We start from the raw sequence: 14904 nt of genomic DNA, 5'->3' as shown, positions 1-14904 counted from the left end.
TGGATTATTTGTACAACATTCATTTTTTTTTTATATAATCAAACAAAAAATCTGCTACGTCTGTCTGCATGGCCCAAATGTTATCATAATAAGATATTTATCCTTTGTAACAGATGTGCAGCTCGGCTGGAAGCAGTGTGCACAGTGTCGAATATATGGCATTCCTGGAATTTAAGCCTGTGTTGTGTAGAAAGATCTTAGAGCATATTTCTACTGTTTCCACCCTTAGTTGAAATGATAATTTTACAGACATTTCAAGGAGCACTTTCATAATATAATTAAGCCATGCCTTGAACTGTTTCTTCCTCTAATTCTGCCCAATTCACTGACAAAATCTTGTGATTTGGACGCAAGTAATATGAAAATTGTACATCTCAGTACGGCAGGGTCATGCTTCACAAGTTAAGAGTAAATGAGGGCTCTCTGACTCTTTCTGGTTGCAAGTTCCCTGCAACGTCGGTGCAGTTGGTTTGACATTATTGTGTTGCAATGCACAACTGTCAGAAAAACAGGCCGACGTCGATCAGAGGAATTGATAAGCTTAATTCGATCTATTTGACAATTTGGAATCAGTTCCAGCGCTTTCCATCCCTACTTAAAATGACTTTATTTACAACATGTCTGATGTGTATGCTTCTTCTCTATATAGAATGGACTGTGTGTATAATTATTTTGAAAATATAGAGTTTTTTATTGTCCCTCAGAACCAAACAAAAGAGATCTAAAGCTGTACTTGCAGCTCTGTGAAGCTGTACTTCAGTGCAGCTATGCTTTAAGCTAAATGCTAACATGCCAATGTTTGGCTAGTTATATTTTCCACGCTTACCTTCTTCTTATGCTTGATTTGATCCGATTTGATTTTTATTTGGAATTTAACAGCATAAAAACTCACACAACTATAATGACGTAAAAACAAATCCAAGAGGATATCATTTAAAAGCATTACTAAAACACTTATTTCCAAAGTGGTACTCGGTAGAAACAGCAAAAAATACATAAAAACATCAATTTTGTGCAAACAAACAGATTATGTCATCAACCTACTCATTACCTTGCATATCCATGCCCATGGTTCAAATAACCTTGCTCAAAGGTGAACTATCAACCCACAACTCCTTAACCTTTGTTTTAAAAATGGCCTTTGTTTGATATGAATGGGCAGGTTGTTACAAAAGGAGATTCCTCTATAAAATGTACTTCTTGCTATTTCACTGTTAACACGAGGAAATCTGCATGACATAATGCTTGCTCTGGTGTTGTAATTATGTTGACTTCCATCCACGGAAATTTGATAGTTCATACAGTATATTCTGGGGCCCTTTTATGAATTATATCAAACATTTGGCTTAGTTTCATCTGTTTAACTCAATCTTCAACAGGTAATAATCACACATGCTTCATTTCATTGCATTTCCTAATTAGCACTACACACAAATTAAGTCAAGTCAATTTTATTTGTAAAGCCCATTATCACAAAACACAGTTTGCCTCAGAGGGCTTTATAGCATCCCTCTGTCCTTAGACCCTCACATCGTCTAAGGAAAAACGCCCCCCAAAAAAACCTGAAACATGGGGAAAAAAATGGTTGAAACCTCAGAAGAGCGACTGGGGAGAGATCCCTCTTCCAGGACGGACAGACGTGCAATAGATGTCGTAAATAACAGTTTAATTACAATAATGACAAAAAGGAAAGAGAAAGAGGGGGAGGAAGAGAGAGGGAGAGAGGGGGAGAGATGCACAGCAATAATGGTAACAATAGCATGTCATATAACAATAGTGATAAGTGGAAAATTACTGAATGTACATCATGATAGCATGTGATGCTACATGCTAATATTGTAGGTGTTGATAAGAGTCCCACGCATATATTGATAGTGTACAGCTAAGGCTGATGGGAATGTCATAATATTTGCAGATTTTTGATCCCAAACCAAAGTACTAGTAAAATGGGAATTTTAGTGATCATGTCACATTTTCATCAGAACAAGAACATCTTCAAAAAATGTAACAACAATCCATCCAATAGTTGTTCAATCTGAAGTGTTTGCCCAGCAGAGACAGACATTGTGTCCCGTACAGTTAAGCCCTGCCACTAAATGTCACGGCTACAAAGCCTTGGCATGTGCTGTGTGTGACTTTACTCACATGTCCACTGTATGTTTGGGTTTGTGTGTGTATGTGCATCCATGTGCAGTGGCACACGTCTGTGCGACTCAGACTAATCCCATTAGATCGCTGTCTCCCCCCGCCTCTATATTTACCTCACCCCTCTGTGAGATTAACCCAGGTATTTTCTGCAAGTGCCTCTGCAGATCAATAGCCACTTTTCTACAGTAGCACCTGCTGGTGTTTACTAGAACCAGGCTCGACTCAAACTATCGAATTTCTCAGTTCATTTCCTTGAAGCTCTGCATCCTGGCTGTCAACTCTCCCCCCTGATAACAGGATGCAAAAGAATCGTTATAATTATCAGAGGGGCAAATGAGTGACAGCAGTAATTAATAAGAGTAGAACTAGCACCGTTTGGCTGTGAAGGAGAGCTTGAAGCAGATGAGGAGGCTTCACTTGTTGCTGTCTTTGTCTCCTATCTGTCTTTCTCTCCACCGTTTAACCTGCATGTCAGTCCTCATTTTGCAATCCAATTTGTCCCGTTACTTCATCCTTCCTTTCCACCCTCCCTTCTTCTCTTTAAGTAATAAGATTGCTACTGTTGAGCTGGAGTTTTAGGGCCTGCAGTGCACAAACACACACGCACACACACATACACAAACACAGGAGCAACCTCTGCCCCTGAATTAAAGCACTGCCACACCTCCAGCTATCTGTAATCTCTCTCAGTTGAACACAGAGTGCAGGGTAAAGAAATTACAGAGCGAGAGGTGAGGAGGCACTGAAAGGTGTCACTAACATAACAAACTTTGGAGGATTTAAAGGAAGAAAGAGGACAAATCACAGAAAGAACACAATGGCTTGAAAGAGAGGAGGAGCTGGAGATATTTCTTTCCTTGTAGGAGTCGAGGAGTTTCAAGGTGAGGTAAATTACTTGTGGTATATTCAGCTGCCACGGCACCTACAGAGATTGATGGCCTATTAAATTTGCAACTAACAAAACAGGAGAGTGTCACTAGTATATATCAGGTGCGATCGATAGGCTTCAAAAAGCGAACCGGATTATTGTGAAATAAGTTTTCTAAATGTTGGATTTAAGCTCTGACCTTTCAGAGTCTTTCAGTAAATCCTCCTTCTTTTTTTTCTCCAGGTAAGGTGCAATGCTGCTCAATTTCAAACATATTTCTCCTACATCAGCCTTGAAAGTTTCAGTCCAGAGTTGTAGTCTCAAATAGATCTGGCACAGCTCAGAGCCAGGGAGCCAAATCTAATTTGTGAGGTTATCACTGTCAATTCACAGCCTGCAGCGACGGCAGCGACAGTGAAATACAGGCTGGCAGAGACAGATAAAGCACATTTCTGAGATGTTAGGCCTGAGCTTTATTTCTATATATGGAATTTATTTCTTATGTGTTTTTTGTTCTCAGCCATAAGTCTGCTCTTTGGAAAACACGTTCCCATAAATGGCTGATTCATCCTGGCCAGCTGATCCTGGCTGGGCTGTTGTGCTGTATTTACAGTACGTTCTTCCAAAAAGACTATTGTAGTTTAAAGACTGGGAGGTCTTCCAGTATGTCCCAACACAAAATCGAACATCTGTCAGTCAATGGACAGTGTCACTTAGAGGGGACATTCACCCAAAATGTTGGAACCATCTTAAAATATAGATGAGTTTACATTTTTGGGCCTCTTCTCCCACTTGGGTTCAGTGTTTGCCTTACCACTACAGATAGCTTAACCAGTCAAACAGTTTACCTTATTTCACCACCACGTAATCCACTCAGTATCAGTAATGAGTACATGAGTCCTGGGTACATCTCTTGAGAACAAACAACGAGACATTTAAATCATATTAAACTGTTAAACAGTCTGCACTCGTGTCAGATGTCCAGGTCCCGTTTATGCCTGAAACCTGTGGACTACTTCGTCACAGTAAGTGACCACATTCAGACCATTTTAGATAATGTGCAGAACTGAATAGATTTAAATAGAAAAAAAATGAAAAAGCAAAAAGAAAAAATATGTGTTTTGCTCAAGCAAAAAGGTTTTTTTTCAGGATCAGTATAGGAGAAATGTCAGCTATTTATACACTATATGTGTCTTTGTTGTCATGGTATGTTGGGACAGAACATAACTGCAACAAACCCCAAAATCAATGGCCTTCAGATTTTTACTCTGAGTTTATGCACCTGGATATGAAAATGTGCTTGTTACACTTTATTTTGTTAAGCAACATTCAAATCAAATATTTGTGCTCCACAGTCCAATTTGATCAAACCACACCTGCACAGCCCCGATGAGGCAGAGTTTTTGTATGGGGATTACGACTGTGTTTTACCTGAACTTTGACTCTTAGTAGTATTTAGTCATGAATATTTCATACCTATATTTTGAAACCAGTGCTTCGGGGCAAACAGACCACAATGCAATGCAGCCAGAATGTGCCTTTTCACAATTTTGTGGGGAAAAAAATCCATTCTCTTTCTGCTACAGTGCCACGTCTCATCCCAAGTACATATAGATCACAGCTGTATGCATCGACTTCACTCTGTGGGATGCTGAAAGCCATTCTGAGAAATCACTGGAAAGTTAAACTGCTGAGGCTGCACTGTAAATCTCATGATTCAGTTTTTTTGTAATTTTTCTTCTGTATCTACATACATTAAAAAAAAGACAAAATGCTTTTATCTCAGCCCACAGCAGTTTAACAGAAAAGAGCAAATTATATATGTTAAAATAACAATGCATATCTAGAATCCTCATGTTAAAAACAACCATTCTAAAACTAGATGTAAAATTTAAGAACAATAAATAAAAATAGTACAACTCTTTATGATTTCCCTCTGAGTAACAGCTTGGATGTAAGCAGTGAACTGCACCAACCATGATACAGATCACACATGTAGCACAAATGTCTGTATATCACTTACCCCCACAGAGGGCTGCTACCAGTTCTCTCATCATGGTGGACCTGTTCCTAAACCGAGCTCTGGTCGAGAACAACTGGGACCAGGATGAACTCAACACAGAGCGTGAGATCATCGGGATCCTCGAAAACCGCATCCTGCTGCTGTTCTTTGGATCAGCAGAGTGTGAAAAGTGCCGGGAGTTCCTGCCTGTTCTGAATGACTTTTTTAAGCGACTGAAAGATCCAGCATACATCGAGTACCCCAAATTGCTTGCACTCGTCTACATCAGGTCTCTATCTTCCCTTCTCTATATCTCTTTGATGCATGTCTGCGATGCATGAACTGACACCGTTTTATCATTCATAACATTTTATTTCAATGTCCTCTCTCCAGCTTGGACCAATCAGAGGCGCAGCAGGAGAGAGTCCTCAAGGAGTTGCACAAAAGGGTTCTGTTTTTGGCCTTTGACGACCCATACAGGAGGTAGGTGGAGAGAAAACCCTTGTTTTTGTGACATGTTTGTATTTTCAACCTTTTTTAGTGCCTAAAGTCAAATTGTGACATTCCTTTATAACTGATTAGACATGAAAAGTGTGCATTGCTACACCTGTGTGCATGTGTTGTCTCCTGTTTGTCAGAGAACTGCAGGCCATGTTTAAGGTGAAGGACGTACCAACAGTTGTGGTCCTTCGTCCCGACGGCTCCGTCCTCTCTCCAAACGGCGTGCAGGACATCTGTCGTTACGGCTGCGACTGTTTCCGAGACTGGCAGGAATCGGCTGAGGTCATCGAGAGGAGCTTCATGCTTAACGAGCAGTTCGAGAACCTAAACATGCGCACCGCCACTGACCCCGTGAGGAGACTCAAGTACAAGACGGAGGACGACAAGAGGAAAAAGAGATGGTGGAAATTGTGGGGGAAGGGCAAAGGTGCATATGAGGAGGAGGAGGACGACGAGAAAGATGGCACATTTGATGGAAACAGAAAGGAGGGAGATAAAGGAATATGGAGGAAAAGATGAAGAGAAAGGATCAAAGAGAGAAAAATAACACACAGATTCAGTATATGAATATTTTTTAAACAGGCAGAGTCTTTGTGTTGGTTGTCTTAAGTCTTCAAGTAAATACTTCATCATGTGTTACTGATACTGCAGCCACTTTACAGGCTTCTCAAGAAACACTCAGAAATATTTTCTCAGTCTGCAATGGCATGTGCAGTAGAATTTCAAAAAAATGCACACTGAAAAGAGCTCCTCTGGCATGTACTGGCATAGCTGTGCTTCTCTGCACAAGTTGCACAGAACTCAAAAGGAATGAAATAAGAATGAGTTGCTCTTTCTTAAGAAATATTCTACTACTGTTTCTACTTCCAACCACTAGCTATTTTTTATTATTATTTCCAAGCTATGATCCAGTCCAGTCTTATGACTTTGTGGGTTAATGATTGAAGTTAAATAGGCGTAAGTATGAGAAGCTAAGTTTTCAATCATTAGAGCAAATGTCATTTTTTTCAAAGACAGAAACATGCATAAACACGTACAGTAGCCTACAGTTTATGTCTCAGATCATATCTGCTAATATACTGTAGGCAACAAGCCCCAGAATTCAGATTTAAGGCTCCACAAATCAATTTTTCTATATTTATAGTCAAGCAAATGACTACATGTAGTCATTGTAGCCACAGAGGGCTTACCCTTGGTGACAGACTTGGTGAGAGACTCCATCGTGCAGCTCTTTTTTTTTTTTTTTTTTTACCCTTTTAGCTTATTGCTTTTGGCCAAGTAATTCAAGTTACACTCATTCCATTTCCATCTTCAGGCAGCTCTTTTCAGCAAAACATATGCAGCAAATGATCAAGAAATTGTTCAGTACCTGCCCTGTAACAAATGGCAGACAGACAAGGCTAAGGACAATTCATAGTTTCCGGGTCTGCGTGACTGCAATGGTCCATGCCGTCATCCACCAATGTCCGCAAATGTCTGCACTGACCCCCAGGTAGATGTCCACATGCAGCCCAGTTTTTTGTGTCTACGTGGTATAAAAATGTGTGTGGCACCTATTCAGACAAATTGCTCTCCTGGTGCATATGCCAAAAAAGTTTCTAGCTTCCAGGTTTACTTCGGGAGTGTCTGGCCCAGTGAAAATGCATTAGTTTTGCTCCCGCTGGCCCTGACCACGAGTTTCCACTTGGCTCAAAGACTTTATATTATGATGACACCACAGATTTTTAAATCATTTTTATTGGCTCGAGAAAACAAATATTAAACCATCACAGATGAAAAATTCGTAACAGCAAGAGTCATAATTGACCTCATTGGCAGTTCGAAGTGTCCTGACATCTCTTTTATAAATGTGGTCTCTGGGGAAAATGCTTTTTGGGCCACAGGGGATCTTTTGCTGCAATACCGCAGGTGGCCACTGGGAAAAAAATGGAAACAAGGCTGAGCTGCAATCCTGGCCTGCCATGTGGACTGTACACATAACAAGCACTGAGTGTACATGCTCCAATGCAGTCCACTGCATACAAGCAAACTGCAACTGCCACACTTCAATGAAATTAGTTTCGGGTGGGATATTTGACAAACATTTAATGTGAACCCAGCGGTTTCACTTTCACCCCATGATCATACTGATAATGGGGTGAAAACATGATCGCAGTAAGAGGATGGTAAGCTCACCTCCCAGCCGGATGACCACAGCAGACACTAACACAGAAAGTATGTCTGAGCCTTTAGTGAATGATGAAGAAAGACAAATATCTTGCAGCTGCAGACCCATGTTTTTCTCATGAGTTGGTATCGGCTGAACCAAAGCTCAAAGCAGAGTGAATATTTGACTTGCATTGATCAGGTGTCCAGAAACATGACTTCAAAGTCTCCTGGATGTTTAAAAAACAAGCATTTGCTAGCAAAAGTGATAATATATGATGGCTCTGTCTTTTTGAAGCTTTTACACCCCCAAGTGGCCAAAAAATTGTTTGCAGCTCTAAACTAAATTTAGGCGCTGGCGCCTGCTGGTATCTTAAAATTCAAATGAACATTTTGTCAAGCACTGTGTGTATGTAATTTATTTTTAGCATTATTTTGTCATGTCAAATAAAGTTTATCTCAGGAGACAAGCCATATTTTGTTATTAAATATATATATGTATATATATATATACATATATATATGTTGTATTGATGTCCAAAAACAATAAAGTGTCGAGTCTGCTAACACAAACTGTGTGTGTGTGTGTGTTTGTCTGTGTGTGTGTGTGTGTGTGTGTGTGTGTGTGTGTGTGTGTGTGTGTGTGTGCCTGCTGTGGCCTCATGGCTATATCATGCTGCTCCCTGTGGAGTGAATCAAACTATCATCAGCCCACATTCCCTGTGGTACTGCTCCTCCATTAGTTAGTGAATAATAAAGGTCTCACATCACTTCATTAAGGTCCTTTTATTTTTTTCAAGCATGTCTCATTCTGCAATTTTTATGCTTTCCGGCTCAGTCACTGCCTTCAAACACACAGCCACAGTGAGCACTTCATGTCTCTTGTCCCTCTGTCACCTTGTCTTTCAATCCCTCCCTCCCAGACAGAAGAGGGGAGGTGGAGCGCAGAGACACAAAGGAAGAAAGGAGTGAGCAGCTACTTCCGTCAAGGTGAAGGAGACACAGTCAGTGAACGAACGTGGTATAAACTGACAGGATAGGGACTGATTCAAGTGCGACCCCGTGAGGAGTTGAAAAGACAGGAAAAAAATAATATTTTGAAGGCTTTTTTCTTGATTTGCGGCCTGAAGGGGAGATACAGTAGTACCTGTTCGTGAGAGGTAAGCAACTGTGAGGATTATCCGGTTTAACAGTAAGCGAGATGGGCTCTTATGATTAATGGGAAGTCTGTAGTTGGACTGAGTGGAAACATACAGTCTAATTTATAGAGCAGAGACATCAAATTATACAGTATGCAAAATAATCAAATATCTAACTCTTTCATATATCCCCATGTGTGTTATGGCTGTGCTTTTTTAATGTTTGCCACTGGTATACATACATGTGAAAATCCTCACAAGTATCCGGTTACGTTTATTTCCTTTCACTATATATTGTCCATGATTTCAAAGTTAAATCTATTTATATAAATAGTTTTACCATCCCTCCCTTTACCTCCCTAGTCCTCCCTCCTGTGACATCATGGTGGACCTGTTTGTTGATCGGGTCCTGGTGAAGAACAACAAAGACCAGGATGAGCTGGACACTCAGCGAGAGATAGTTATGCGTCTGCAGAATCGCATCCTGATGCTCTTCTTTGCATCTGCTGCTTGTGAGAGCTGCCAGCAGTTTGCTCCCACGCTCGCCGACTTCTTTAAAAGATTGACAGATGAATTTTATGTGGACCGCGCTGCTCAGCTTGTTCTGCTGTACATCAGGTACAACATACACACAGAGACACACATTAAGGTGTTGATCAAACTGGCATATTCCCAACCGTATATCTACTCCTACTTAAATTTGAATCTACGTGTACATCTTCTCTGTGCACATACCTGCATACAATACATATATACATCTAACCTTATACATATATGAATCCCACTGTATTTATTGCAAAGCATAAGAAAATCTGGTTTTCATAGTTCATGTCTTTCTCAGTTATAGTCATTTATTCCTCTTTTTTAATACCCAAATAAGGTAGGAATACACAAGCAAACATTTGGATAGATTTTCCAGACTTGGAGTCTTTCTGTCTGTATCTCACAGCATCTTCCTTTTTCATTCATCCGTCAGTTTGGACCAGTCAGAGGAACAGCAAGAAAGCTTCCTCAAAGAGCTGCCCAAGAAGTGCCTGTTCCTGGCCTACGAGGACCCCTACAGGAGGTGCGTGGGTTTGGCCATTTAGTTGTGTGCACAACCTGCTGGTGGATGATTGTAATGTAAATATACCTTGCTGTATAAACCCATTAGCTGTATGCCAATGTGTGTGCCAGTGTGTGCGTGTGTCCACAGGGAGCTGGAGGCCATGTTTAATGTGGAGGAGCTGCCCACAGTGGTGGTGCTGCGTCCCGACTGCTCCATCCTCATCCCTAATGCAGTGCAGGAAATACTCTGCCTCGGCCCGGGCTGCTACCGCAACTGGCAGGAAGCAGCAGAGCTCATCGACAGGAACTTTATGATCAGCGAGGACTTTGAGGGGAAGTCCATGCGTAGCTTTAGTGACCCTGTGAGAAGACTGAAGTACAAGGTGGAGGATGAGAAAAAGAAAAAGAAGAAGAAGAAGGGCAGGGGGTGGGGTGCAGGTGAGGAGGAAGATGCGGGAGGGGATGGAGGAGGGCCGTCATGGTGATGGAGGTCAAGAACAAGAGGACAAGAGGACAAGAGGACAAGACTGTTGGGTTTCTCCAAAAGTTTCCATGTTTAGTAATTTAAAGTTTTGTGACAAAGTTTATTACTGATGCTGCCAATGAGAAAGCTTTATCTAAAGGGATAGTACACTCCAGTGCTATTTATCAGTCTAGATTGTTTTGGTGTGAGTTGGTGAATTGTTGGAGATGTCTGTCATGGAGATGTCTGCCTTCTTTCCAGTTCAATAGAAGTAGAAACATCTGAACAACTCAACAGCAACGTCTCTTTCCAGAAATCATGACCCGGTTACTCAAGATAATCCATTTATCCGTTTCATGTAGAAAACTGTTTTCTATCTACTGAACTTCACCCGCCAACCGTATCATTGTGCAGAAGGAAACATGCATTTATTGCTAGCTCACCTGAGCTAACTAAGATTACAGCTCAACCAAAGAGGACACTATTAAAGTTTATATCTCATGCTGTTACAAGCAGGTGCCTCTCGTCCATGTGTAGAGAAACACTTTGTTCTGCGTGATAATACATTTGCAGGTGTAAAAAGAACAGTTCCTACATGAAACTGCTCACAACAAGGTCTGTTGATTAACCCAAGTAACAGAGTCCTAATTTCTGTACAGAGACATTGCTGTTGAGTTTTTCAAATTTATTTTTCGGCACTTTGAGCACCACAAGCTGAGTGCCTTCTACTTCCATTATACTGGAGAGAAGGCAGACATCCCTGCAGACGATATTTCCAGCACTCAGCAACACAAACCAAAACAGTCTAGATTGATGAATAGCATGAGAGGTAAGAGCAAGACTATGTATTTTTGTTTAGGGGGTGAACTGAACCTTTCACCAAACAAAACCATTTTGTTTGAAAATAGACATAGCTCATGTTATGGTAGAGGTATAAATGTCAAACTGATGCTACTGTTACTACATTTGCTTTTCTATATCAGAGCCAACGTCTGAGGTCTTACTGCAAACATATCGCCATATAAGTGGGTGTGGAAATGCCAACAACCAATAAAAAGTAATGTAAAACACTATCTAAAGGAACATTGGATACTGCTAACCAATGCTGACCTCCCCTTAGAATTGGCTGTCTTTAATATCTTTGAAAGCTGCCAAGTACACAGTCAAGCCAAGATCAGGCCTGAGCCAAGTCTTACCATTATGGCTTGTTTTATTGCACCCCGCAGATTATTCTAACCATTCCCCCATTTTGAACACTACAGCTCTGTAGTGCAATGCTCTCTCTTTTCTTTTTTCTCTTTCATGATAATTTGCACAATCCAATCAAAACACATCACGCTGAAATCAATGAATTATTCAGAGCCATTAAAATAATTTTGTTAGTGACTGTTGTGCTTCAAGTGTTTATGAAGTCTAGCTCCTCTTTACAGGCCACACAAGAAGCAATCAGAGCCATTCAAAGGCAGTCAAGTGAAATTATGGAAAAACTGTCTTTTTCTACATAATCAGTGATTTCCTTTGACATGACTCATCCTCTTTCACGCCATGGACTGTGTTTAGCCTTTGCACACTTCCTCACACATGTAAATTGCACGAATGATGCTTCACATCAGTCAGGATGTGGATAGATTAGAGGGGAGATGGGAGGTTATCTCCCATCAGTCCTTCATCCTCTGAGTGACCTGAGCCTTCACTATCACTCTTGAAATGCAAATACAAAAAGCAATTGGAGGGCCTTTTTTTTGCATTGAAGGAGTAATGGCAGGAGCAGGTGAACTGTAAAATCTGAAAAGTTGATCTTACTTAAAATAATCTTAGAAACCATTTGCCTCAAGAAAGGAAAGTCAATATAACTATGAATCATAATTTACTTTACATCTGAGTGTTAAGTGTCCTTGAAACTTGCCAAATTTTGTGAAGTTGTTGCAACTTAAAAATGACAAGTGAACAACCTCATTCGTGTGTTGGCAATTTCAATAAATCAAGTTAGTCTGACTTAACTTGGTCATCACAAAGAGGATTTTACCAATGGTGTAGTTAGGAGATCTGCAGGTTCTGTTTTCTTAACATGTTTAAGAAAATACAAATATAACTGACTAGGTTGCAACTAGCAGAATATAGATTCAAATCACAGTATACTTGATTTACTGTATTGCTAAAACTTCCAAAAACCCTTTTAGTTGCAATAACTTCACAATATTAAGTAAAATGTAAGTATATTTAACAATTACATATGAAGTAAACATAAACTGAAATTAACAGTTATATTTACTTCATTTTTTAAGGCAATTGGTTTCCTATATTTTATAAGTAAAATCAGCTTGTCAGATTTTACAGTGTGGGATGAGCATATTTCTGCAGAGACATTATGAAATAAGAATGTCTTCAGGTGTCATCAAGGTGTGACCGGTTGATGGGTTTGACATGTATTAGCCTATAAATGATGATGATATAGCTGCTACTCAAGCTCCTCCTTTATGGTTCATAGAAATATTGCAAATGCCTGTGCCTGCTGGATGTGCACAGGCATGCACAGCAAACACAATGGCTCCCCTCTCTGCATGTTCTTGTCATGGGAGAAACGCTACACCCTAAACCCAGGATGGTCAGACCTGTAAAAAGACACAGCCGCCCTCAATAAACATGAGCAACTGTATATTCCATATTCCTCCTGCCTTTTGCCAACACAGCAGCTTATTGTTGCTCACTCAGACAAACCTTGGTAATATAGTCGAAGCCCCTCTCTCTCTCTCTCTCTCTCTCTCTCTCTGTCCCTGCACACACGCGCACACATAAACACACACACGTGTGCACAGAAAGGCGCACGCGTTGCGCGCTCTCGAGTGCAGAACGCGCAACAAGCGGACCAGCGGATGGAGAGAGAGAGAGACAGAAGAAGAAGAAGAGAAGGACGGATGCAAGGCGAGGCCAGGAGCACAAAACCTGATCTCTCCTCCTTTTGTTTTGTTTTTTTTTTATCACAGCATCATTTTATAATGCGACTCATCAATTTTTTAATTAAAAAGAAATACGCCTGATATATCCTCTGTATCCGTCCTGATGTGCTGCTGCGCCTCATCACGATTCTTCAAGGATATGCAAAGCGGCTGTCATCACGTCGACGCTATTTCTCATTAAATGCAAGGATGTAACATCGGAAACGCGTGATCAACAATGACAAACGACGACTGGGCTTGATGATCTGTAGAAAACGACAGAGGGAAGCAGAGCAGCTCGGGGTCCGTGCGTTAATTTGCGCCTAATTATTGTTTTCACGTGCGATCGCGTTATTTTCTCTACTCCCCGCGTCCAATCGGAGCTGTAAAGGCCCCATAGCCCGCACCGTCTCTGGACATGAAACCCGTGGGAATTATGATACCAACGTGACGCACAGTCACACAAGCACAGCGGGGAAGACATCGAGCCTCGACAGGACGGAGGGGAGGGTGTGAGGTCCAGCAGAGCGGAGCCCTGCACAGTATCACGGGAGGAGGACGCCCAGTTGTTGTTGGACACATCGCGCTAATGACTGCTGTATAAGCCCCCCCGCTCCCCCCAGCAGGTACTGCCCACTACCATTTCCCCCCATTGAATATTTGATTTTATTTTTTCATGCATCGGGCCGAGCGGAGAGGGAGAAAGGGAGGAGAGTACAGTGGGTGCACGAGGGCGCGGAGAGACGGGATGCGGGAGACGCAGTGAGCGAGGAGGAGGAGGAGGAGGAGGAGGAGGGAAACCGGAGGATTGACGGTAAGATATGGATATAGGCTATGAGGATGCACCCCGCCCCTCTCTCTCTCTCTTCTTCTCTCTCTCTCCTCACGTGCACACGCGCACATACATGATCAATGCCTGAGAAGAAAGCAGAGGTGCTCCTATGTTGCTGCTACTGCTGTCAAGGGCCATTTGACCACTGAGGGACATGGATCTGATCGGGCTGCTGTTGCAGGGCCTCGTACTGCTGGCTGCCATTAAAAGCTGGGTCAGTAGTATAGGAGTGTGAGGCATGGGCGCTGTGAAATATTCATGGGCACGTGATTGGCTTCCTCTGGGCCTTAGAGGGGAGTGCAGCAGGGAGAAAGTGGCATAATGACTCAGGGTGTCCCACGCTGGCCCACCAGAGGGGTCTGTCACGAGTGGGCTGCTCATTATGCTCACACACACATCATTACACTCTTTCGTTGCGGTGTGCTGCAGTGCAAAGTGGTGTAAACACACGCATGCACATACGCACTCAAAAGGGGTTTAAATGCAAGGTTTGGTTTGCTTGTTTGCTGGTTTCGGTTTGCTGATTCACCACAGATGGAACATGAGGAGAAAAGAGGCAGAGAGGAAGAGAGCGCAGAGTGAGTGAGAGTCCATTATCAATATTTCAGAGAGGGGATGAGAGGACTGGGTCAGTGGAGGAGGCCAGGAGCGACCGCAAGGAAGGAGGAGAAAACAGAGATGGAGAGGAGGAGAGGAGAAGAGTGAGGGTTGAGGGATGGATCGAGGACAAGAGGGATGAGAGAAAGAGGAGAGAGGGCTCAGTGGCTGTCAGGACTCTTCTGTCAGGCTTGTAACCTTGAGTGGGTGTTGAAAGGTATTGTGT

At 41.9% G+C, this 14904-nt stretch overlaps 2 protein-coding genes across 2 annotated transcripts; both read left to right on the top strand.

Moving 5' to 3' along the window:
• Positions 1-5071: 5071 nt before the first annotated feature.
• LOC121941742 (nucleoredoxin-like protein 1) lies at positions 5072-6038 on the top strand. Its single transcript, XM_042484605.1, has 3 exons — positions 5072-5307; positions 5412-5501; positions 5657-6038. The coding sequence occupies exons 1-3, from the start codon at positions 5072-5074 to the stop codon at positions 6036-6038; spliced, it is 708 nt and encodes a 235-aa protein (XP_042340539.1).
• A 3147-nt stretch (positions 6039-9185) lies between these two features.
• On the top strand, positions 9186-10335 carry LOC121941667 (nucleoredoxin-like protein 1). Its single transcript, XM_042484493.1, has 3 exons — positions 9186-9421; positions 9780-9869; positions 9999-10335. Exons 1-3 carry the CDS (start codon positions 9186-9188, stop codon positions 10333-10335), a joined length of 663 nt encoding a protein of 220 aa, XP_042340427.1.
• Positions 10336-14904: the final 4569 nt, after the last annotated feature.

Source organism: Plectropomus leopardus, chromosome 4, assembly GCF_008729295.1.
Source record: "Plectropomus leopardus isolate mb chromosome 4, YSFRI_Pleo_2.0, whole genome shotgun sequence".
Lineage (NCBI taxonomy): Eukaryota > Metazoa > Chordata > Actinopteri > Perciformes > Serranidae > Plectropomus > Plectropomus leopardus.
Note: the sequence above shows the minus strand (reverse complement) of the source record. Positions and strands in the feature narration are given on the sequence as shown.

Bases quoted from the DNA above. Each gene is read 5' to 3' on its own strand.
- LOC121941742 (XM_042484605.1), top strand. From the start codon at position 5,072: ATGGTGGACCTGTTCCTAAACCGAGCTCTGGTCGAGAACAACTGGGAC. The intron at 5,308-5,411 runs GTCTCTATCTTC...TCCTCTCTCCAG, and splicing joins CTTGCACTCGTCTACATCAG to CTTGGACCAATCAGAGGCGC. The intron at 5,502-5,656 runs GTAGGTGGAGAG...CCTGTTTGTCAG, and splicing joins TTTGACGACCCATACAGGAG to AGAACTGCAGGCCATGTTTA.
- LOC121941667 (XM_042484493.1), top strand. From the start codon at position 9,186: ATGGTGGACCTGTTTGTTGATCGGGTCCTGGTGAAGAACAACAAAGAC. The intron at 9,422-9,779 runs GTACAACATACA...TTCATCCGTCAG, and splicing joins CTTGTTCTGCTGTACATCAG to TTTGGACCAGTCAGAGGAAC. The intron at 9,870-9,998 runs GTGCGTGGGTTT...GTGTGTCCACAG, and splicing joins TACGAGGACCCCTACAGGAG to GGAGCTGGAGGCCATGTTTA.